Source organism: Triticum aestivum, chromosome 4B, assembly GCF_018294505.1.
Source record: "Triticum aestivum cultivar Chinese Spring chromosome 4B, IWGSC CS RefSeq v2.1, whole genome shotgun sequence".
Classification (NCBI taxonomy): Eukaryota; Viridiplantae; Streptophyta; class Magnoliopsida; order Poales; family Poaceae; genus Triticum; species Triticum aestivum.
In genome coordinates this window covers 2,397,091-2,421,469 of record NC_057804.1, presented here as the reverse complement: position 1 = coordinate 2,421,469, position 24,379 = coordinate 2,397,091, and the positions used below count along the sequence as shown (strand labels likewise).

Genomic DNA, 24,379 nt, shown 5'->3' with positions numbered 1-24,379 from the left:
AAGACCGAGGAAGAGCACCACTGCAACTAGACGGAGATGGACGCCAGATCTAATTGGTTGATCTGACAAGCCATGGTGGATCTCCTGCTTCGAACTGAGGATTACTCCAGGAAGTACTCCAGGAAGAGTGTCATTACCATGGCTACATCCACTAACTATGTATACGGTGGGTGCGGGTATAGGCTGGCCATATGGTCTTTCTTCGGATACACGCACGGGTGGGAGACACATTTTTTGAGCCGCTTGATTGCATCACGATTAGCAACTGGTGCATCTGTTTAGATTCTGAATACTTCAGGCGGGGTCCATTTATGTGGCTCTCGGAGAGAAAAGATGCTCCACCCACCCCGCCCCTTATGCTTTTTACTCTTTCTTCCAAATTTGAGAGACATGTGCCCTTTGTCATGGGGCCAAAGAGCTACGCCATGAAGACTGTTGATCGGGTAGCAAGCATGCACCGATGTGCATTGAACGTCTCGCTGCTGACCTTGAATGTCACGTCGGCTCCAACCTTGGTTTGGAGGAGATTGTTGAGATGCTGGCTTATGTCTTGAGATAGGTAGGCAGTACCGGCGGCATCCTCGGTGTTGCAGACCATGACGTCATTTTAATTAGGTTGCTATTTTTCTTCTTTAATTACAAAATCATGGATGTCGCATTTACCTTTGGGATAATTTCATTCTTTTTTCTCCGCCATTTACTTTATTACGGTTCTATATTTTAATCCGGTTGATATTTTTCTTATTTTGTGATTTTAACTTTTTGTAATTTAATCTAATTCATTTAGCTTATAGTAGGGGGTGTTCCATGAGTATTTTCTTCAGAAACAGCTATCATAGCGCACTTTATTGATTAGAAACTCATTTGTGATTATAAATCAAATAATGCACATCAGAGGATCATCATGCTACACTCCATGGTTGTCCTCAATAAACTTAGTAAGTTTGTGAGCTCCATATTGGATTCCCTAAGACAATGGGAAAAACTAACATGGACGAAATTGCAACAAAGAAAAGTACACTCCTCGTATACAGCCGCTGTCGCCCCAGAAGAATTGCCTCAATTTCGCATGACATCCACAACTTTGGAAAATTTTGATTCGACCACCAGCTTGTTGCACCCTGTATTTACAACTACTAATAGGCCGTCACGTAACGCGCAAGATTCAGCCATAGCTGCATCCTCTCCAAATTGCAGGCTCCATGTCCCATGTGAAACAAGGGATCCAAGGTGATCACGAATGATGGCCCAGATGCCACTAGTCCCTGTATCAATATCGAAAGCTGCATGCACATTCAGTTTAACAAGATCCTCAGGGGGCTTCTCCCATATGTGCCTCGCAATAGGTTGAGCACCCATCTTTTAATTCGTTTGTAGTTAAGGGCCAGTGTCAAAATAAATTGAGCCAATCTCATAGGCGACTGAAGAGGTTCACAGTATGTGCCCTTACGCCTCTCCCACCAAATATAACAGCTAGCCACCGCAGCGAATGTCATGGAGTAAATTAGTAATAGCGGCAGGAGAGACTCAAGGATCCGTGTATCGTCTAGTTCCACCTCCGAAGAATCTTCAGTAAGCTAGAACATACCCAAACCTGACCACACTTCCTTCACCCTTGCGCACTTGAGAAACACATGTGAGATGCTCTCACACTAAACAAAACATATTGGACATTGACTAGACACCGAGATATGGCGATTTCCTAGAACACCCAGACAAGGTATAGTCCCAAGCTAGCATCACACGCCAGCTATGAATCTTGATCTTCGCCGGTGCCTGTAGTGACCAGATGGCCCTCCATACAGGATTTGACACCGACCATGCTGAATATCCCACACATAGTTAGACAATGTAACCAAGAAAATCCCCTTCTTATTAGAGTGCAACGATAAAATATCATTCATCATCCCCATTGCCTGGCGGAATTAACATTTTCATAATGGACCATGGGTAGTTTTGGCCTGGGGCATCTTATTATATTATTCCCTACGTTCTTTCCACGCTGAAGTTGACATTTCCTAGCGAACGGAACAGGGGACTCAGGCAAGACCATGATGTTTTGGCGAAAGATCGTCTATGTTAGCTATTCCAAACGTATGTCTCAATTTAGATGATTCATTGTGTTACACGGTTAGGTAGCCCGAGGTCGGCAAGTACTAGTTCGTATTTGTGTTGGAGTCTATGTAATCATGTGATATAAATAAAGCAGAAAAGCCCCTGGGTAGCTACGGCAGAGGGGGACACAAAAGGTTGATCTGGTGCGTTTGCATGTGGTGAGGTTCCAAGCAAGTTTCTTCCTGGCGTCTTGTTTCTTGCTGAATCAATCAATACTCTGATTGATCGGCTGCTTTGTAAGTATATGTACGTGTCTTGCCGCTTCATCGTCGAGCTTGACGTCGCAACTCCGACAATGCTTTCCGGCAACCACACAGTGTGCTGGATCTTGTGGACGACCAGGAACATATTTACAAATATTGAACGTAAGTTCCCTAACAAGGTTGTTGACTGCATTTTTAAATTGTCCTTTTCTGCAGCAGTGGAAATAATTGACTAAGGAGAACCATGTGCTTTGCCATGTGTAAGAGCTTCCCCTTTTCAAGTCACAATTTAGGAGATCACCTTGTCGATGGTACTTAGTCCTTGGAACTTGAGCACAAAAAGAACCAGCCCGGATGCGGGTAGTTAGTTAGGCATGGGGCGTCCCGTATGACACTGGTGACATCTTTTCCTGACGGAATTGACATTTTCATAATGGACCGTGGGTAGTTTGGGTCTGGGGCATCCGATCTTATCATTCCCAACGTTCTTTCCATGCTGAAATTGACATTTCCTAACCAACGGAACAGGGGCCTCAGGAAAGACCATGATGTTCTGGCGAAAAATCGTCTAGAATATGTTGAGACGATATATTTTTTTGTAGTGAACTCTCACATGTACAAAGCACTCTTATATTTGTTGAAACATATAGTACAGTGTCGAAGGTGGCTAGTATGGATGGTACAAATAATCGCTCATTCATAGTACATATTAGATAGTAAAACAAGGGAGTACCTAGAACTCATTTAGATGAGATATAATTTGGTTTCATTCACTTTGAAAACAAAAACAGATACAACCCACGTCAGCACACACGCATCTTATAGCATCATATCCAATGGCTATAAAAGGTGAATGAGACCGAATTATATCTCATCTAGATGAGTTCTAGCAAAACTGGTAAAACAATCTGATGTTACAGCTAGGAGTGCCCCTTAATAATCTCTTCAAAGCAAGCAGATGCGCTTGATCAGGTTGTGTTTATTCTATATATAGGACTAGCATCTACTACTACTAGGGGTATATATTTTTAATTAATTAATGGATCTTGTGCTTGCGTAGGTTCATGCAACAGGGTAAGAAGCCAACATGTCAACGCCGCAAGCGCCCGTGCCTCTCTGGAGCTTCATGTAACCTCCTTCTCCCCAGTTTTGGCCCCATGAGTTCTTGATGAGCCAGTAGCTTGTCCCATCCTGCTGGACACCGTAGCCCACCAGGGTGACCGCGTGGTTGCTTTCTGTGCCGCAGGCGTCGCCGGTCATGATGCCGCCACTGTACATCTGGAAGCTCGGCTGCTTTCCATCGATGCCGACGGACACGGGCTGGTTAGCGACGGCGGCGGCGAGCGCGTCCTCGTTGTTGGCAGGCACGACCTGATAGCCGCTGATGGTGGCGGCCGGCTGTGTGGCATCAGAGTCGCACCTGCCTTGGGCCGTGACGTATGGGTAGGCGTCCTCGGTGGTGATGCCTCCGCTGTCCACTATGTACTCGAAGGCAGAGGTCATGAAGCCGCCGCCGCACCCCTGGTTCTCGGTGGTGCAGTCGAGCAGCTGCTGCTCCGAGAGGGAGACCAGCTGGCCGGTGGTGATCTGGTGGATGCCCTCCACAGCAGCCACCGCAGAGAAGGCCCAGCAGCATCCTGTACGTAGCAAACCAAACGTCGTCGTCATGTAAGTTTTACTTATTACGGACTACTCTTTATATACTACTACTGACGGTAAGGAACGTGCATGCATGCATGCATGCACTGAGTTGGTACGTACCACACCGTCCTTGGTACTTTACACCGGTAACTGCGCCTGTGGTCCTCCAGTCAACGCCCTGCACGTCGGCGGCGGAGAGGCTGACGTTCTCGTACTTGAATCCCGGCAGCATCTTGGGTCCCGGCGGCGTGGGCTTGAACCCGGTGTACCTGGCGGCGAACTCCTCGCTGGTCAGGTCGGCGAACTTGTTGATGGCCAGGTGGTACTTCTTGGTGCCGTCGGCGTTGGACCTGGCGACAAGATCGGAGTTGGCCTTGAACACCTGGAAGCGCAGCGCCTTCTCTGCGTCGTCCTTGTACTTGCGCCTGTGCTTGGCCATCCACTCCTCGTGCCTCGCCTGCATCGCCGCCTCCTCGCCGCCGGCCAACTCACGGGCCGCGACCGCGCTGCTCATTAGGGCAATGAGGAGCAGCAGCAAGATAGGGGTGGTCATCTTGGTCCCTGCCATGTACGCAGCTAGCAAATCGAGTGATTTGCGAGCAAACGTGGCAAGCTAATTAAGTGAGTAACAAGAGTCAAGAGTAGTTGGTGCTGGCATTTTATTAAGGGGGACCTGTTACCTATGTTTCACGATCTTTTCTCTGGACAGCTTCAATTATTTAAATTGAATTTTGGAACTATTACATTGCTCCCTAAGAAATCGGAGGCTGTGAGGATTGAGCAGTTCAGGCCGATTTGCCTTCTCAATGTGAGTTTCAAAATCTTTACCAAAGTCGGGACCATTAGGCTCTCATAGATTGCGTATTCTGTGGTGCAACAATCCCAAACTGCTTTCATGCCGGACAGAAACATCCTTGAAGGGGTGGTTGTCCTCCATGAAACGCTCCATGAAATTCACTCCAAAAAATTAGATGGGGTAATTTTTAAGGTGGATTTCGAAAAAACGTATGATAAGGTCAAGTGGCCGTTTCTCCAACAGGCTCTGCGTATGAAAGGTTTCGACGAGGCATGGCGCCGGCAAGTCGAATCATTTACGCAAAAAGGAAGTGTGGGAATTAGAGTGAATGACGATATAGGTCATTATTTCCAGACTCATAAAGGCCTCAGGCAAGGAGATCCAATGTCCCCTATCCTGTTTAACATTGTGGTGGATATGTTAGCAATCTTGATAGGAAGGGCTAAGGACAATGGTCAAGTGGGTGGTTTGGTTCCTCATCTTGTTGATGGAGGTGTATCCATCCTTCAATACGCAGATGCTACAATCATCTTTATGGAGCACGATTTGGCCAAGGCGAGAAATATGAAGCTGTTGTTATGCCTATTCGAACAATTATCTGGGTTAAAGATTAACTTTCATAAGAGCGAGCTGTTCTGCTTTGGTAGAGCTAATGACGAACAGGAGTCTTATAGACAATTGTTTGGATGTGAGTTGGGGAGCTTGCCATTCTCTTATCTTGGTATTCCCATTCACCATCGAAGGCTGACAAACAGAGAGTGGAAGTGTGTTGAGGATCGATTTGAGAAGAAACTGAGTTGCTGGAAGGGTAAACTCATGTCATATGGAGGCCGACTAATCTTGATTAACTCGGTGCTCACGAGTATGCCTATGTTTATCTTATCGTTCTTTGAGGTCCCAGTGGGTGTGAGGAAAAGATTGGACTTCTATAGATCACGTTTCTTCTGGCAGGGTGATGAACTTAAAAGGAAATACAGGCTTGCTAAATGGGATATTATCTGTCGACCGAAAGACCAAGGAGGGCTTGGTATTGAGAATCTTGAGGTTAAGAATAGATGCCTTCTCAGCAAGTGGCTCTGGAAGCTTGCCTCTGGGACTGACGCCATGTGGGCACAGATCCTTCGTAGCAAGTACCTTCATTCTAGAACCTTGTCTCAGGTAACGGTTAGGCCGACTGACTCGCATTTCTGGAGAGGACTAATGAAAGTCAAACAATTATTCTTTAATAGGACTAGAGTCGTACTTGGAGACGGGGTTACTACACGTTTCTGGAAGGATACTTGGCTTGGCGATTCACCCTTGGCCGTTCAATATCCGTCTTTATATTGTATTGCTCAACGACGTGAGGTGTCAGTGGCGACGGTATTTCAGTCTATCCCCCTCAATATTCACTTTAGACGAGCGCTTGCGGGCAATCGGTGGGAGGTTTGGCTCCATTTAGTTAGGAGACTGATGGAGGTTCAACTTTCTGACCAACCTGATGAATTACGCTGGAGTTTGACTAGGTCTGGAATATTTACAGTTAAGTCAATGTATATTAATGTCATTAATGTGAGTTCCATTCCAACTTCCAAGAACGTCTGGGATGTCAAAGTTCCTTTGAAAATAAAAGTGTTTATGTGGTTTGTTCATAAACAAGTGATTCTAACAAAGGACAACCTATTAAAGCGTAATTGGACAGGACCTACTAGGTGTAGTTTCTGTGACCAGGACGAGACGATTAAGCATCTCTTTTTTGATTGCCCGCTGGCCAAGGTTCTTTGGCGGACGGTTCACATTACTTTCAATATCACTCCACCCAATACTGTTAATGCGCTATTTGGGAGTTGGCTTAATGGGTTTGAGACTAATTTAGCAAGACATATTCGGGTTGGAGTTAGCGCTTTGTTGTGGACCATCTGGCTTTGCAGAAATGATTTGGTGTTTAACAGATCATCACGGGTTCATTTTTTGCAGGTTATTTTCCGAGCTACGGCACTGATCCGTTCGTGGTCGCCACTCACTACGATGGAGGCCAGGGAGCATTTGGTTACTGCGTGTATCCGGTGGGAGACGGTAACTCGGGATATCTTCAACCGGTTTGGATGGCGGTCATGTAATAGGATAGGAAATTAGTTTACCTGTCTTATTCTAGCCAGCCGGTTGTGGCGCATTGTTCTTGGCTAGTATGTGTTTCTAGCCTTTTGCGCTCTGTGTGAGCTGCCTTTTATCTCCAGATTTGAGACTTTCGAACCTTTTGGACACCTATTTAGTTAATAAAGAGGGCCGTATGCATCGCTAGATGCAGAGGCCGGGAAAACCCCCTTTTCAAAAAAAAAAAGATGTAGCCTAATATTTCCAGCCCCACACAACACGGTGCTAATTTTTGGAATCATGTGTGGAAAAATAATACGTACTTAATTCAAAGTTTCAACTCCATCGAGTTTGGCAATTTTAGCGGAATACGGAATACGCGTGTGGACTCATATATATACGGTCACTGGTCTACTGTGACACACGAGTCGTATTTGTCCACTTGGCAAGATGTTTGACACGCCAGCGGTCTGTTTGCAAAAAGAATACTGTAATAGACTCCATGGAGTATGTATGAATTTGACTGCTGACCAAAGATTCCATCGAACCTTCCACAAAGAGTGCCATTGTCCAAGTTCAGCATCCGTTTACTTGCTGCCTGGTAGTACTAGTATAGTATCCTAACGTGTGCGTCGTGCACAATGTCATACCCAAATGACTTAGCCTGGCATAGCGAAGTGTTACATAGATTTGGTAGAATATTTTTAATTAGTGCTCGCTCCGTCTCAGAATATAAGAGCGTTTTTGACACTACACTTTTATATTATGAGACGGATGGAGTACTGTTTTGTTTGGTTCTAATATTCATGAGCTCGTGCGCTATACCAGTTGTAATATACAAACTTTACTTTATTGTTTAGACTAGATAACATCTCTTAATAATATATGAGCCGTTTAGGCTTTTTTGTTAGTACAAGCATATGTATGTTTGCTTAGTCAGCGCATGTGTTACGTCTACTTTGGCAATATGTTCGGCATATTTTTATCATGTGTTGTATTTTTTATTTTTCATATTTAACTCTATCTGCAGTCTTAATATAGGGATCTTATTTTGATGATGCTGTACAAGATGTACTCCCTCTGTAAACTAATATAAGAGCGTTTAGATCACTAAAGTAGTGATCTAAACGCTCTTATATTAGTTTACGGAGGGAGTAGTTATTATCTTTGTTCCATGCTTAATGAAAATAAAAGACGTAACCAAGAGGGAAGGCAATCACTGGTGGAAAAAGGGCCTTTGGTCGCGGTTCGCAACTGCCATTAGTCGCGGTTGCGCAACCGCGACCAGACGGGCGCGACTAAAGCCCCCCCCCCCTTTAGTCGCGGTTGCTTAAGAACCGCGACTAAAGGCCCGTCCACGTGGGCGGAGGACCTTTAGTCGCGGTTCTTGTGGCTAACCGCGACTAAAGGCCGCCACAGGTTTTTGAAAAAAAAAATTGAATTTTTTTTTTCAAATTTCTGAATTATTTTATCCTCTAGTCTCTAATCACCACCCCTCATCACTTCTCAATTTATTCTTTTATCACCCCTCATCATTCCAAATCATCTAACTTCCCAACCGGTCACCCATCCCTCTCACTACTCCAGCCCAAGCACGCTTAACTTCCGGGTTCTATTCTCCCACGCTCCAAGTCTGCACTTGTTGTTTTCCTGACAATAATAAGATGTCAATCCTATTAACCTTCAGGAATTTTTCTTGAGCATGAAGTGACACATTTCACTGTTTGAGTTTGAAACTATTGTTTTAAAAAACAATAATTATTTAGTAACACTAATATTTCTTGAATAACTAGTTTGACCATTGTTTGACCACAGTTTGACCACAGTTGACCACAGTTTGACCAGATTTGACCAAAATTGAAATAATTAAAATAATTATTTAGTAACACTAATATTCTAGAATAATTAGTTTGACCATTGTTTGACCATAGTTTGCCCACTGTTTGAATATTTTTCAATTTTTTCCACTCTAGATCTTACAAGCCCCGTAACTTTTTTTCTATTAGGTTTTTGAGGATTTTGAAAATGTTTAACGGGGTTCCCCCCGTTAAATTTGGATGTAACTTTTCGAGTAGATGATTTTTCATATAAAAAACTTTTTCATCCGAGTTAGTATGCAAAAGTTATGCCCATTTTTACAAATTTCAGAGAGATTTTGCAAATAAAGTCAAAATTCACATTTGCAAATTTTCCCAACAACTAGACCACATATCACATGAGAAACTTATTTTCTTTTATTTTTTTGACATTTCCATTATTTTCTTTTATTTTTTTTAAAACTGAAAAGGCGATCCCGGGGGGGGGGGGGTAGAGTTTGAAAATGGGACCTTTAGTACCGGTTCGTGGCACGAACCGGGACTAAAGGTCTCAACCCCATTAGTTCCGGTTCGTGCCACAAACCGCGACTAAAAGGGAGGAGCTTTAGTCGCGGTTGGCCTGGCCAACCGCGACTAAAGGCCTTTGGGCACCTTTAGTCGCGGTTGGCCTGGCCAACCGCGACTAAAGCCCGCGAGCACCCTGGGCCCAGGCATTTGGTCGCGGTTCATCTGCCGAACCGCGACTAAAGACTTCATTAGTCGCGGTTCCTACAGTTTCGCGACTAATGGGGCTGGACAGAAGCCTCTTTTTCTACTAGTGAATGCACCGTCCTCACGGCCTCGAGAGGAAAAAAATACCAAAGAGGACCCTTTTCCACTTCAACAGAAGCTACGAGCTTTGTTGACCGCTTTGGTTGTGTAGAAATAGTATTGCTTTTAATAAGAAAATAATTAACTCTCATGTGCACGTTATATACTCATGCACACACAGGCTGCATATTTTGTATACTCTTGAGCGAGGAGAGGGTTGAGGCTGGTATTGTTGGTGTCATGGTGTGTTGCTGGGTTTTTTTATATAGAAGGCACCACCTGCCCATTTTTAAATTAATAAATCCCTGAGGCGAGAGACTATCTTAAGATTTTACACACGGCCATAACGGCAAAGACACTACTACGGGCAAGCAGCTGCCAACAACTGGAAGCAAACGGGCAACGTTTTACGACACAGTATTGTTGCTGCGTTTTTTATATAGAAGACACCTACTGCAAAATAATCATGGATTTTAAAAACACAGTCACCACATTAGCGGGGGAATTTAGCCTCAATCGTAAAACTTATTTCGAATCAGCCAAACCGCTCTACTTTGGGCTGCGAATATAATCCAAATTAGATGGCGTGACTTGCCCGTTCTAGCACTTAGGATGGCAGAAAAGTCCTAACAGAAAAGATGGTTCCACTCGAACCCAACATCTCTAGCACGCCACTCCACAAAAACCTAGCCAACACACATCCAAAGAAGATGTGCTCATCTGTTGATATACATTGAGAAGGTTTTACCGAAAGTTTTGCGATCCTCACATTACGGTACCAATCCGTAAAGTTTTATTACTAGATATCTATTTAATTATCTAAATCAACAATTCTGTTTGTGGGTGAAAAACAGATGCCAATCTCTGCAATAAATTATGAAAATACATTAAACATTGTTCATCATTAATTTCTTTTTTTTTGCGGGGTGTTCATAATTAATTTCCACTTACAAGTTAAACACTTTAACTTTAAGATGCGCTCTCACTACACCCAACATATCTCATAACTGATTTTATTGATTAAGAATCCATATTTAAGTCGTCCGCCATTGATGTGACATCACTGATGATGGGGATTGGGGCTTTAGTTGGGTAGGCTACATGCTAATCTTATCCCCATGTGACTTTTGTCCATCTTTCGATGTGTATGTTCCAAGCACATTACCATGTGTCGAAAGATAGTTTTCAGGATCTCACATTAATCGCACTTCCAATGATTCGAAAGAGATTTTTATTAGTTCGGCAGGCGATGCGGGTCAGCAGGTTTGATTCATATAAGATGTAGATGAAGGTCCCTTGAACTTTATTAATTCAGTTGTTTCAGATCGGTACTATGTGGACCTTGGCGAGCTTATAGATCTGCTCGGCCAGAGGGTTTTGATGTAGAGGAAATTCCGACAATACCAACAAATAATTTCAACATTCTGAAAATGCCATCAATCTAGTCACCGTTTTAATAAAGCCATCGAACAAGGGTCATTGTACCGAAAATGCCACTTCCATTAGTTGACCGCTAGCTGACCGTTAAGTAGGTTGTGAGAAGAGTACATATATGTAGCTGACTAACCAGTTTATTTTTTTATTTGGTAATTTCTGTGATGGCGCACAATCGTCTGATCTTGGTATCCCGTGAGGGATTATGCTTAGTACGTACGCGTGCGACACTCGCTGCACGAGGGGCGCTGCCTACTGCCAGGAGCTCGCGGCCTCCTTCAACTAGTCTGCTTCCAAAGATAAAGACCGGTCGAGGTATGCGTACCGGGTTAATGAGATCAAAAGAGTTATGGCTCAAGAGAGGAACATTAGTCTAGCTAAAATCAGCAGGCACACAAATTTGGCGAGCCACACCTTAGGTTGTATGGGTCGCTTGCAACAGCGCACGGCATGCTGGCTCCGGAATTCCCCTAGGGAGATAGCTAGCATTGTCGAATCTGAATGTAATCATCATAGTTGATCAATGAAAAGTTCCTTTTCCGCAAAAAAAAACTAGTCTCTTCCTGGTTCAACGCCTACGTGTTTGGTCCCCATAAACGGGAAACAAACGTAGGGAAAAAGCAACATATGTAAATATGTTTACTCATTTCTTTACTGAGGCACGGTGTGGTAAAAATTAGGATGTACACACCGTGGCATGGAACCTTTTGAAGCAAATTAGGATGTTTACTCATTTCTTTACTGAGGCACGGTGGCATGGAACCTTTTGAAGCAAAGAAATTGTTGGAATCAACCACGTAGTAGAAGTCCTGTCCGGTATGGACTAGGAGCAGTCACCGACTCGGTTTGGGTTAGCTAGCTTTGTACTAGTATAAATATAGCTGGACCCTACGTTGTAATATCAGATCAATCAAAGCAATAAAAGTACAAAGGCTCGACACGAGCCTGTTGCTATAACTCGGCGTGTTGTCTCGTGAGCTACGGGGTTAATCGATCGGCCGGCTGCGTAGAGCTAGCTAGTGCAAGCTAGCTTCTTCTGGTAGTGTGAAGCTAATCGATCCACCAGGGTGCTTGCCTGCTTATTGTTGCACGCACGTCCGTTGGCCAAAGTATCGGCCAACCGGGACTCGACGGAAAGTACTCGTCGGTGTTCGTACGTTTGGGACCGAAGCCAACAATTGGTATCAGAGCCAGGTTGATCTTCTAGTAACGGAAGGTCATGACGGGCAAGGAGATCGTGGAATCGTCCGGAGCGGCTAAAGTACTTGCCGTACCTGGTACGTCATACCCACGGTTTGATCGCGAGAACTTCGGGGTCTGGAAGGCCCTCATGGAGTGTGGTCTCCGCGCCAACGAGCTATGGGACGTGGTCGATCCAGGAGGCGACGCGTTCAAGAAGGAGGGAGCCGAGCACCGGAAGGATCGGCAGGCGGCGTCAGCGATTTACTCGGTGATGCCGATGGATGTCCTCCAACACCTAATCGCCAAAGAAACGGCGAAGGAGGCGTGGGATACTTTGAAGCTCATGTTCGAGGGACACACCCGCGTCAAGCAAGCCAATCTCCAAACTCTCCTAAGGAACTATGAGACTTTGGTCATGGGCGACAATGAGTCCGTGGATGCGTTCGCTTCACGGGTGGCTACTCTCGTCAATCGGATCTGCGCGCTTGGTGAAAACCTCACGGAGACCTCGGTTGTCCGGCGGTTCTTGCGCGCAGCCCCTCCCAGGTACCTGCAAATTGTCACGGCGATCGAGCAGTGCGTCGATCTCGCGACTCTCTCCATCGACGATCTCGTCGGACGCTACAAAGCTCACGACGAGCGTATGCAGTACAGTCTCGGGGATGGGAGGAATGATGAGAATGTCATGCTCACACGGGCTCAGTGGCTGGTGCTGGACTCAAGGAGAGGTGGCGAGGGCTCTAGCAGCAACACTCGCCAAGATCGTGCACCAAAAGAACAAAGTAAGAAGAACGCCGGCGACGACGCTCCGAAGAAGAAGAAGTTTGACAAGCGCAAGATCAAGTGTCACAACTGTGGCATCATGGGGCACTTCAAGTCGGAGTGCAAGAAACCACCGAAGGAGAAAGCTCTCATGGCCAAAGGAGGCGATGATGGAGACATGATGCTCATGGTCGAAGTATGTGAGCTAATGGATGAGGATAGTCCAGCTCCAAAGGCGCCGGCTACAGAGGTTGTCACGCTCGTAGAGGAGGCAGTTTATCTTCATGATAAGAAGAGGATGAACACGTCGAGGCACATGTGGTACCTCGACACGGGCGCTAGCAACCACATGACCGGCGACAAGGACCAGTTTTCTGAGCTCGGTGTTTCGGTGGGAGGCACGGTTCGATTCGGCGACGGACGGACCGTTGACATCGCATGGCGAGGTACTGTCCTGTTTGAGTTGAAGAATGGCGGTCACAAGGTACTCACAGATGTGTACTATATTCCCAAGCTAAAGAGTAGCATCATAAGTCTTGGCCAACTCGAGGAGCGTGGTTGCAAGATTGTGCTCGAAGATGGCTTTTTATGGGGGTATGATCGTCAGAGGATGTTGATTATGAAGGTGCAGAGGTCACCGAACAGGCTCTACGTCCTCAACTTGGATCGTGTGGATCCGGTATGTCTCCTATCGAGCATGGACGACTCGGCATGGAAGTGGCACGCGCGCTACGGTCATCTAAATTTCCAGGCTCTTCGGCAACTTGGACAAAAGGAGATGGTATGTGGTCTACCGTGCATCAATCATGTCGACCAAGTGTGCGACGGTTGTCTCATTGGGAAACAAAGGAGAGCCCCGTTCCCAAGAGAGGGAAACTTTAGAGCGAGTAAAGCTCTTGAGTTGGTCCACGGAGACTTGTGCGGACCGATTACACCGGCCACCCCTGCCGGAAACAGATACTTCTTGCTCGTCGTCGACGACTTCAGCAGATTCATGTGGATTGTGTTGTTGAAGACGAAGGATCAAGCTTTGCAAGCTTCAGGATAATAAAAATGGCGGCTGAAGTAGAATCTGAAGCCAAGCTGAAGGCCCTCCGTACCGATCGGGGGGGGGGGGGGTGAGTTCAAGTCCCGTGCATTCACGGACTTTTGCGAAGCTCAAGGCATCAAGAGGTATCTTACGGCGCCATATTCACCGCAGCAAAACGGTGTTGTGGAACGGAGGAATCAAACCGTGGTGGCGATGGCACGAAGCATGTTGAAAAGTAAAGGCATGCCGGGCAAGTTTTGGGGTGAGGCGGTCAATACGGCTGTTTACTTGCTGAACCGGGCTCCAACCAAGAGTGTGGTTGGGATGACGCCGTACGAAGCATGGTACGGACACAAGCCCACGGTTGATCATCTTCGCACTTTCGGGTGCGTAGCGCATGTGAAGACAGTGACCGGGCATACTAGCAAATTGGCGGATCGGAGTACTCCAATGGTGTTGGTTGGCTATGAAAAAGGCACGAAGGCATACCGTGCGTGCAACCCCTCAACCAATAAGATGGTTGTGACGCGCGACGTGGTCTTTGAAGAAGCAAGGTCATGGAATTGGAACTTCACCGAGCCGGTATACCCGTCTTCCGATAATATTTTCAACATTGTTTACGATGATTATGAGCATGCAGACATTGATGATCAACCGGAGACGTCGGCCGCGACAAACGGCGCGGACGGCGCACATAAAATGGAGAAGCGCCAGCTACTCCCGCTGTGTCACACGCGCACGAGCAAGAAGGACCGGCTGATGCGCCTGAAGACACGCCAGGCAGCGCCAGCGGCGCTCGATCTGGTGGCTCACATATGCGTGGAGGCACTGGACGAAGCCCATCAGGAGGCTGTCCACCTCAAAGCCCAGGTGGCTCATCAACCAGCCCGGGAGCAAAAAGCCTGTCCACTGGAGGCGTTTCCAGCAGCCCACGTGCTGCACCACAAGGACATCAAAGCCACGTACGTGAAGGCCATGTACGTGAAGATGATACACATGTTTTGGATTGTTCATCTAATGGAGATGCAGCCAGTTCGGAGGAACAGGATTCGCCAGAAATTGGGAGTTTGGAAACTCCGGATGAAAATTCCTCGTCTTCGACTGAACAGGAGACAAGGGAACGTCCGCCGACACCAGTCCGTCTTCGGCCAGTGGCGGATTTATATCCGAAGAAAAATCCAGTGAAAATAAAAAGAAGAGGACGACAGTGTCTGCTTAGCGTCGAGGAACCGACGAAATTTGAAGATGCAAATACGGAGAAGTGTTGGCGTCGTGCTATGGATGAGGAGTTGGGATCGATCCGAGACAACAATACATGGGAGCTCGTGGATCCACCCAACGACCATAAAATCATAGGGCTCAAGTGGGTGTACAAGGTCAAGAAAGATGCCGAAGGAAACTTGGTGAAGCATAAGGCAAGGCTCGTAGCCAAAGGATACGTGCAAGAGCAAGGTGTAGACTTCGAGGAAGTGTTCGCTCCTGTCACAAGGATGGAATCGGTGAGGCTAGTTATAGCTCTCGCGGCTCAAGAATCTTGGAGGCTACATCACATGGATGTAAAATCCGCCTTTTTGAACGGGGAGTTAAAAGAAGAAGTGTATGTGAAGCAACCACCGGGTTACATCAAAAAGGGAGAGGAGCACAAGGTGTTGAAACTACACAAGGCATTGTACGGGCTATGCCAAGCTCCTCGGGCGTGGAACATCAAGCTTGATCGTACACTAGTTTCTCTTGGTTTTGAGAAAAGTCCACTAGAGCATGCTATGTACAAGCGAGGTAAAGGCAAGGATCGTCTCCTAGTGGGCATCTATGTTGATGATCTCTTGATAACTGGAGCAGATGAGGAGGAGATTGCTAAATTCAAGCTACAAATGAAGGAGCTTTTCAAGATGAGTGATCTAGGGCTCTTGACTTACTATCTCGGGATCGAGGTACAGCAAAAGCCGGAGGGAATCACGTTATGCCAGGAGGCATATGCAAAGAAGATTCTTGAAAGCTGTAGCATGGAGGACTGCAATCCAAGTCATGTTCCAATGGAGCCTCGACTTAAACTTAGCAAGAGGAGCCAAGCACCCGCGGTTGATGCAACGGACTATAGAAGTGTGGTCGGAAGCCTAAGGTATCTTGTGAATACACGACCAGACTTGGCCTATTCCGTTGGCGTAGTGAGTCGCTTCATGGAAGCACCCACGACAGAACATTGGGCAGCTGTGAAACAAATACTCAGGTACATCAAAGGGACAACTAACTTCGGTTGTGTCTATTTGAGAGAGAAGCGGAAGGAGATGGTGGAGCTACTTGGCTACAGTGATAGCGACTTGGCAGGAGATATTGACGACCGTAAAAGTACCTCGGGCGTGGCATATTTCTTGGGAAGAAGCATAGTGAGTTGGCTATCACAAAAGCAGAAGGTGGTCGCATTATCATCCTGTGAAGCGGAGTATATTGCAGCTGCAACCGCGGCAGGTCAAGGTGTGTGGCTAGAAAGGCTACTCGGTGACCTCACTGACAAGGAACCGGAAGGAGTGGTGCTTTATGTTGACAACAAGTCCACGATTGCTCTATGTAAGAATCCAGTGCATCATGATAGAAGTAAGCACATTGATATACGGTATCACTACATACGAGATTGCGTGGAAGAAGGCAAGATTGAAGTCAACTACATTTGCACCGATGATCAGCTTGCAGATATCCTGACCAAGTCTTTGGGACGACAGAAGTTCACGGAGATGCGGGGAAGGATCGGCGTCCAAGCTGTGAAGTGAGGACATCGTGGTTGGGGGGGTGATTGTTGGAATCAACCACGTAGTAGAAGTCCTGTCCGGTATGGACTAGGAGCAGTCACCGACTCGGTTTGGGTTAGCTAGCTTTGTACTAGTATAAATATAGCTGTACCCTACGTTGTAATATCAGATCAATCAAAGCAATAAAAGTACAAAGGCTCGACACGAGCCTGTTGCTATAACTCGGCGTGTTGTCTCGTGAGCTACGGGGTTAATCGATCGGCCGGCTGCGTAGAGCTAGCTAGTGCAAGCTAGCTTCTTCTGGTAGTGTGAAGCTAATCAATCCACCAGGGTGCTTGCCTGCTTATTGTTGCACGTACGTCCGTTGGCCAAAGTATCGGCCAACCGGGACTCGACGGAAAGTATTCGTCGGTGTTCGTACGTTTGGGACCGAAGCCAACAGAAATGCTAGGATGTTCAACAGGACGGACCAACAGAAACCGGCGTCTCTCATACCCATCTTGGTGCTGGATGAGATCGCAGAATGACGGGCTGCGGGGATTGGTGTAGGAGGTCTACAAATATTTGTGAGAAGTTAGCTTAGTATGCATCGGAGTTAGGTGTTGGAGTGTGTATCCTCTCGGATTGTTCGCAACCGAGACGGGTTTCTTGTAATTAACTCTCTTTCCTTCTATAAAAATATGGTCCGCCATTGGAATTAACAAATGAAATAGATCTGCACAATTTCTAAACCACGGTTTTTATTTGACCCAAACGCCTTGAAGTATTCCATACTTAATTATTTCCGCAAACTAAAGTATACTTCAGAAATACGGTGCTTCCAAACAGGAACTGTTTTTTCTTCGTGTGTACCGGTTGCTATATGCTGGACTTTCAAATTCAAATTTAAATTCTAATGGGGGTTTGAGCTTTCTATAGATGCTTATCTGTGTATTTTATTGATGATCAGGATTACCTATAGACACCACCCCACTAGGTGCTTTGAGAAGGTGCCTTTGCAGGAGAACGATGGGAGGAACGGTTGGACATGGCAATATGCAGCCTAACTCTGCTACCAGCAGACTCTAGGCCCATGGCGGCGCCGGATCGCTCCCTCTCATCGTATCGCTCCACGGCTCCCTAAATTGCTCCCTCCAGGGTGATCTGGGGGCCAACCCCGGCGCCCCGGCCGCTGCCCCCTCCCCCCTCTCCTCCACCTAGTCGTCCCCAGAGACGTGCGCCGGTGCTGGGGACGGCGGGGATCTAGGCTGCAGCCCCATGGTCTGGAGGGACCGACGGCGCGAGATCGCCCTTCGGTCTTCGTCTTTCCTGACGGTTCGGCGTTGCTCCGATAGCTTCGTTGGAGGGTGGATCAGGATGGGATGTGGCCATGGTTGACTGGTCAGGGGCGCCTTCGGTTAGATCTGATCTGGCCGGCGCCGCTGGTGGTGGTGGTGGCCATCTCCTCCGTCGGAGGTGGTCGACATGAGGCTGGATGGTCAGATCTCGAGATCCCATCTAGTTTCGGCTGCGAGTCGGGAAGACATAGTTGCCGGCGAAAACCGAGCAAATGGCAGGCGATGGCGGTGTTCTGCATCGTTACTTTGATGAAGGCATCGTCGTGTAACTACTATCGACCCACTCATACTGCTCCGGGGGAAACCCTAGGATCTTCTTTTATAGATCGGACCATGGCGGTACTGAAGTGTCGTTTTCTCTTTTGGAGCATCGTTTGTGGAGCAGAGATGGAGGCAGAGCGGCTTTGTCTTGCATGGAGCTTTTGGTGGAGATGTCAAGTCATGCCTGTCCGACAGGTGCTACTGTGCCATGCCTGGTTAGCAGGTGCTACGCACGACAGATCTTCCAGAATCTTCGCGTCTGCACGGACGAGCATGGGGCAATGGTGCCATTGGGTGCTGTGGTGGCGTCGACGGATGGACGGATTGGCATGGATGATGCAGATCTCTCTCTTGAAGATGGGTCAGCAGTTCGATGATGATGGCAGCGTCTAAAACGTTTGCATGTGGTGTACGCTTTAGGTCTGCTGCACCGGCTGTGGGTTCCGATACATTATGTGGATGGATCGGCAACGACATCGATTTTAGATATGAGGAGTGAAAGCACTCCACATAATCAAGTTTTGTAGATGTGAGTGGTGGTTTCTGATGGATTGATGTATGTTCTTGTTAGACCTATATTGAATAATAAATAAAGATGGCCGTATGCATCGATTGATGCAGAGGCCGAGGGTCTTAACTTTCAACGACGGGACCCGGGTTCCTCACCAAGCGGCGAGCCCCTGAAGGTAGCACCTCCCAGTGCTAGCCCGGCGGAGCCCAGTCCCGGACATGGGTCTTCTGAAGCAGGACGTCGTCACGAATGGGTCGATGGCGAGGATGCGGGCCAGGTATCATCGAGAACAAATACTATACGCCTCAAAAGTAACATTTTTTAAATGATTGGATTGTGATTTCTTATAAGCAAATACTAAATTTGTATAACTAAAATTATAAGAAAGTAAAAACTAACATTTCTATAATAATTTAAAATTAATCTAATTCATCTAGCTAAAACTAACATTTCTATAACATTTCTAACATTTATATATACTATTTAAAATTAATCTAATCTAATTAATTAATTCATCTAAAACATGTGTACAGAAAACAAAAAAAACTAAAAAAACTAAAACCTATAAACTAAATGTGTGTGTGCGTCTGTGTGTGTGTCTGTGCGCGCGCGCGCGAGCACGCGCCGGCGGCGTGGCGGCTTCGAGGGAGACGAGGGGCCGAGGAGAGGGGCTCACAGCGCGGGCGACGGCGACGGCGACGGTGACGGCGAGGCACGCGACGGGACGGCGAGGCACTCGACGGGACGGCGAGGCAGAGGGGATGGCGACGGGGACAGGGACGGGGGCGGCGGCGATGGTGACGGGGGCGGCGGCGAGGGGCGACGGCGACGGGGCAGATGAGGAGAAGAAGCAAAGGGAACGAACTGACGAATTTTTTTGAAGTGTTCTATTATATAGAACCTACCTTTAGTACCGGTTGGAACCACTAACCAGTACTAAAGGTTTGTTTTGGCTTGGCGAAGCGGCGGGAAGCGCACCCCGTTTAGTAACGGATGGAGGCTACAACAGGTACTAAAGACCCCCCCCCTCCTTTAGTACCGGTTGGAGCCACGACCCAGTACTAACACTACAAGAAATATGTAACTTGTGACCACCACTATTGGTCACTGAAAGGTCATGGTTTTTCATTTGCGACCTTTTTGTGACCAAAAACAGAAGGTCAAAAGCTGACGGTCGTAAACTGACTATAGCGACCTTTCTTCTGGAATGGTCGTAGACGTTTATGACCAAAATATGTCCACTGTGGCGTTTTGGTCACTAGCAACCTCCCCAGTCCACGTAGGCATCCAGCGTGGCAAGCTTATGTGGCACAAGATTTAGCCCGGTCCGATTCGGTGTTTTACATGGGCCGAGCCCAATAATTCGGCCTTTTTATATATTTTTCTGTCAATTTTTTATCGGCTTCATGGGCCAAGCCCAACAATTCAGCCTTGTTAGTTTTTGAGGCCTTTGAGATTTTTGCAGTCCATTTCTTTTTTCTGTAAGACTTTTCATTTCATTTTTGAAATTGTTCGATGCTTGTTGGTATGTGGCCTGTTTCAACCCAATTATTTGTCCAGTTTGGCCCAAGCAGACTTTAGCCCAATCACACACATACATCCAACATTATTTCATTCAAATTAGGAAAACTCCCAGGTTTACATAACACAAAAAGAAAATATCTCCCAGGTTTACATAACACAAAAAATCATCTCAGGAATACATTTCCTTACACGGGAATATACAATAAGAAAATGATGGCACATCTGCTACTATCATAACAGCACAATGTACTTTTTTTAACGGAACAGTACAATGGATTTCATTGCTCTCTCTTATGCGTCATGCTCCAGCTGCCACAACTTGCCATCCTACAATGAGAGAGATACAACATCAGTGGAGCAAACTGTTGTCCAGGCACATTAGTTTTATGAGAAAACTGATCCATGAAGATATCTACAATGAGGCGAACGAGTAGCTCCATCCTCAGGGACTAGGCAAATCGATGGTCATGCTTGGCTAAAGCTAGGTAACACAATTCAGATTAAGAAAGCAAGAAAAAAAAACTAAACTAAACAAGGTTATTCCCATAGATCATTGACAAAGAAAACAACAATCAACAAAGGGAGATTCAGATTTTACTCAATATCTTTTTGGTATTTTCATTATACTTGACAATCTAAAACACTAACACAAAGGGAAATAATTTGACAAGGACAGTTGCATATATAACTATCAAGCATATGACAGGAGGAAGAAACAAGCTAATATGACAGGGATAGAATTATATCACAACACAAACAATTATAGTAGGCATATATATCACAAACATTTATCTCACAAGAACTTGAGCTAATACATGGACTACGAATCTGAATTTATTTCTGCATAAAAGGGAACACACCGGTGACAACACATACATGAACTGGAATTAAAAGACACAGGGTGAACTCACATATGAGCTAGCACACCACTAATTCATAGATCAAATCAAACATACCAAATGTTTTCCAAAGCAACTAGACATCAACTAGTCAGAACACATAATAAGATGCACCATATTATACAAGTACGAGACTGAACAATTATCAGGTTGCAAGATCTTATCAAATCTGAATATTACATGTACTACACGTCTCAAATTTTACAATAATTTCAGAGAAGAGAGGGAGAAAGAGAGATAGCAGTAGCAAGATTGAGGAGAGAGCAGCAGCAAAGGGAGGTTGAGAGAGAGAGAGAGATTCAGCAGAAGGTGTTGAAGAAGGAGAAGAAGCAGGCAGAAAGTGAAGGAGAAGAAAGGAAGCAGAGGCGTGGGGAAAGCAGCAGCAAGATTGAAGAAAGAGGAGCAGCAAGGACGTGAGGATGGGGAGCAGCAGCAGTTTTGGGGATAGAAGATGAAGACAGCAGCAACAGTTATGAGAAAACTCATCCTACAATGAGAGAGAACTATCAAAGTGTTTTATTAACCTCTAGGTTAAAACAACCACATTTTTATTGTCACTTGTTAGTCGAAAAATATAGCTATCTCTCCTGTGTAAATATGTACATGTTGGCACTAAATGAAAAAAAAATGGGTATGAACAAGCATGTGCTGCTGCACAATAATGAATGAGAACAATCAGGTACTGGCAGGGGTATATGGCTGCACCATCAGTCAATGCAGGACACTGACAGGAGCGTAAATGCAGCAGCAACCCTTCCGACATTTGAGAGCACTCTCACTGTGCTATAATTAACTGCATTTTCATTTTCAACAACACTTATGAAGCACTTAGTTCTAAATAGCTGTTCTAAATATGCAGTTTCTAAATTACAAATCTCTGTTTTGATCGTCCAATAGTCAGACACGACAGCAACATGGCAGGCGGACAACATCATATATGAGACAAACTACTAGAGGATACACACGTACACCGAACAACACCTATCAATGCTCAGCAGCTGCACCTTGATACACAGAGTGAAAAAAGAGGTAAATCACCTCCACAAACACCAGCACCTTGAGAAGGAATTGTACAAGGAATTGTGCCAAAACACGTATTTAATCATGCCTAAAATACATCACATCCACATCGCGCACCAAATTAACATAGGAAGCAGGGGAGTAGGTCGATGTACCAATTCATCACCTTGAGTAGGGGAAGAGAAGAAGCAGAGGAGGGAGGTCCATGGTGTCCCTCCCAAGCAGCAGCACAACACATCACGCCTTCATCTCCCATGGTGACATCCTGGTTTGAAAGAGAGATGAGAAGGGGGTCAGACAGAGAGCGGAAGAAGAAAAGACGAGGGGAGGAGAAAGGGATTCGTACCTTTGAGCCCTGCGGTTGGAGCTACTCGTTCGCCACGGCCCATGGCCGGTGGTAGGAATCCCGAGAACAAGAACACGGACGGACGGAGCTGCTCCATGGCGCCGAGGCAGGGGAGGAAGCGGCCATCGTCCATGACGTCCCGGTGCTCGAGCGAGGACGGCATCCTAGATCTGGGAGGCAGAGACGACGAACTGAGGAAGTTAGGAATGGCTGTGAGGAGGAGATGGAGTAGATGGACGCACCTGAGTCGTCGGAGCCACGCCGACCGAAACCCTAGCGACGGGAGCCGGTCGCGGTTGGCGCTGGGGGACGCGCGCGACGGATCTCGACGGGGAACGCCAGCCTTCCCAAGCCGCGTCTGCTCGATCCGGGGGGAGGGAGTGGGGGTGGGGGCGGCGGCGCCTGCTCGATCCAGAGGTAGGGAGGTGGGAAGGAAGGATTATTGCTGGATCTGGCTATGAGATGAGCGGATCTGCGCGGGGGGGGGGGGGGGAAGGCGAGGGTGGGGCTGGAGGTGGAGGCCACGCGGAGGCGGGCGAGGACGCGGTGCACACGGAGGCTGGAGGTGGAGGCCGCGCGGAGGCGGACGGCGGCGGATCTGAGGGAGGGAGAGGCGAGGCGGCGGCGATGGGGAAAAGGGAGCGGCAACGACGATTGGGAGAAGGGGCTAGGGTTTCGTGGGTGGACGAGGATGAGAGGGATACGGGGTGATTCAGGAGAGGGTGAGAGCGACGAGGGGGTGTGTGGGCTGCCGTTGGATCTGGGTGAATCCGACGGTGCTTAATTCATGATCCGCGTGAGATGATTTTAGACCAATCAGAACGCAGTATCCCCTTTGATGATGTTAAGACCATTTAAATTGGTCATAATCGACCGAAAAGAAGATTTTGAATCATGTCTCCTATTTGACGACCTAAGAAATTTATAAAAATAAATAGAAATCAAAAACCTTCGCATTGTGTCACCAAGTGTGACCAACTTTTCAGTAAAAATAACAAACTCTGAATAATGTAGATATCATGAAAAAAATATTTTCCATTTTTTAGTGCTCAAAATGAGTTCTTTTTTTGTAAAAGACCTACCAAATATTTGTTCAAATGATATTCTTTATATTTGTTCAAAATGAGTTCTTTATACTCTGCAAAAGTTTACATCTTGGAATAGTAAACAATATCGAGAAAGGGATTTTTTATATTCTTTGCACAAAAAATCATTTTCCATTTTTTGAGTGCCCCAAATGAGGTTTTTTTGTGAAGGACCTACCAAATAATTGTTGCAAAATTGGACCAAATCATTTTTATAAAATACCAAGCCATATTTAATGCACAAATGACCAAATGGTTGGATGAAAAAAGTTTTGATCCACCTTTCGTGAAAAAGACAAATTTCCATCGATTCAGCTGGAAGCGGGTCAAATTTGAACTGTAGCTACCTCGTAGTTTGTTCTTTATTTTTTCGAAAAATCATTCTAGGTACATAAGTATCTATTTAATCAGAGAAATACCAAAAAAAATCCAAGATTCAACCACTAGCTAGGAACGGTCAAGCCCGCTTTTTTGACCGCATTTTGAAACGGGCATAAAAGATTCAAAAAAATCAAAATATTGGAAAACCTTCGCATTGTGTCATTATATGTGACCAAGTTTCCAGGAAAAATAATAAACTTGTAATACGGTAATTATTTTAAAAAAGTGTTCTCAGAAATGAGCTATCATGCGTGAAGATTCGTGGATTTCAAGCCAAATAATCAATCTTATGGCCACATTCATGACATAGTTTGTTCAAATGATCTCATATTGTGCACAAGGGTGCATCTTAGAATTCCAAACAACAATGTTGCCTAAGGAAGTTTTTATTTTCTTTGCACGGAAAAT

At 46.2% G+C, this 24,379-nt stretch overlaps 1 protein-coding gene across 1 annotated transcript; it reads right to left on the bottom strand.

The window, feature by feature from the left end:
- Window positions 1-3,380: 3,380 nt before the first annotated feature.
- On the bottom strand, window positions 3,381-4,527 carry LOC123094135 (zingipain-2-like). The gene is made up of 2 exons (XM_044516198.1): window positions 4,080-4,527; window positions 3,381-3,955 (listed from the first exon to the last, which is right to left on the bottom strand). The coding sequence occupies exons 1-2, from the start codon at window positions 4,525-4,527 to the stop codon at window positions 3,381-3,383; spliced, it is 1,023 nt and encodes a 340-aa protein (XP_044372133.1).
- Window positions 4,528-24,379: the final 19,852 nt, after the last annotated feature.

Excerpts from the sequence above, each read along its gene's own strand:
- LOC123094135 (XM_044516198.1), bottom strand. The coding sequence starts at position 4,527 with ATGGCAGGGACCAAGATGACCACCCCTATCTTGCTGCTGCTCCTCATT. Across the intron at positions 3,956-4,079 it reads AAAGTACCAAGGACGGTGTG|GATGCTGCTGGGCCTTCTCT; the intron begins GTACGTACCAAC and ends TGCTACGTACAG.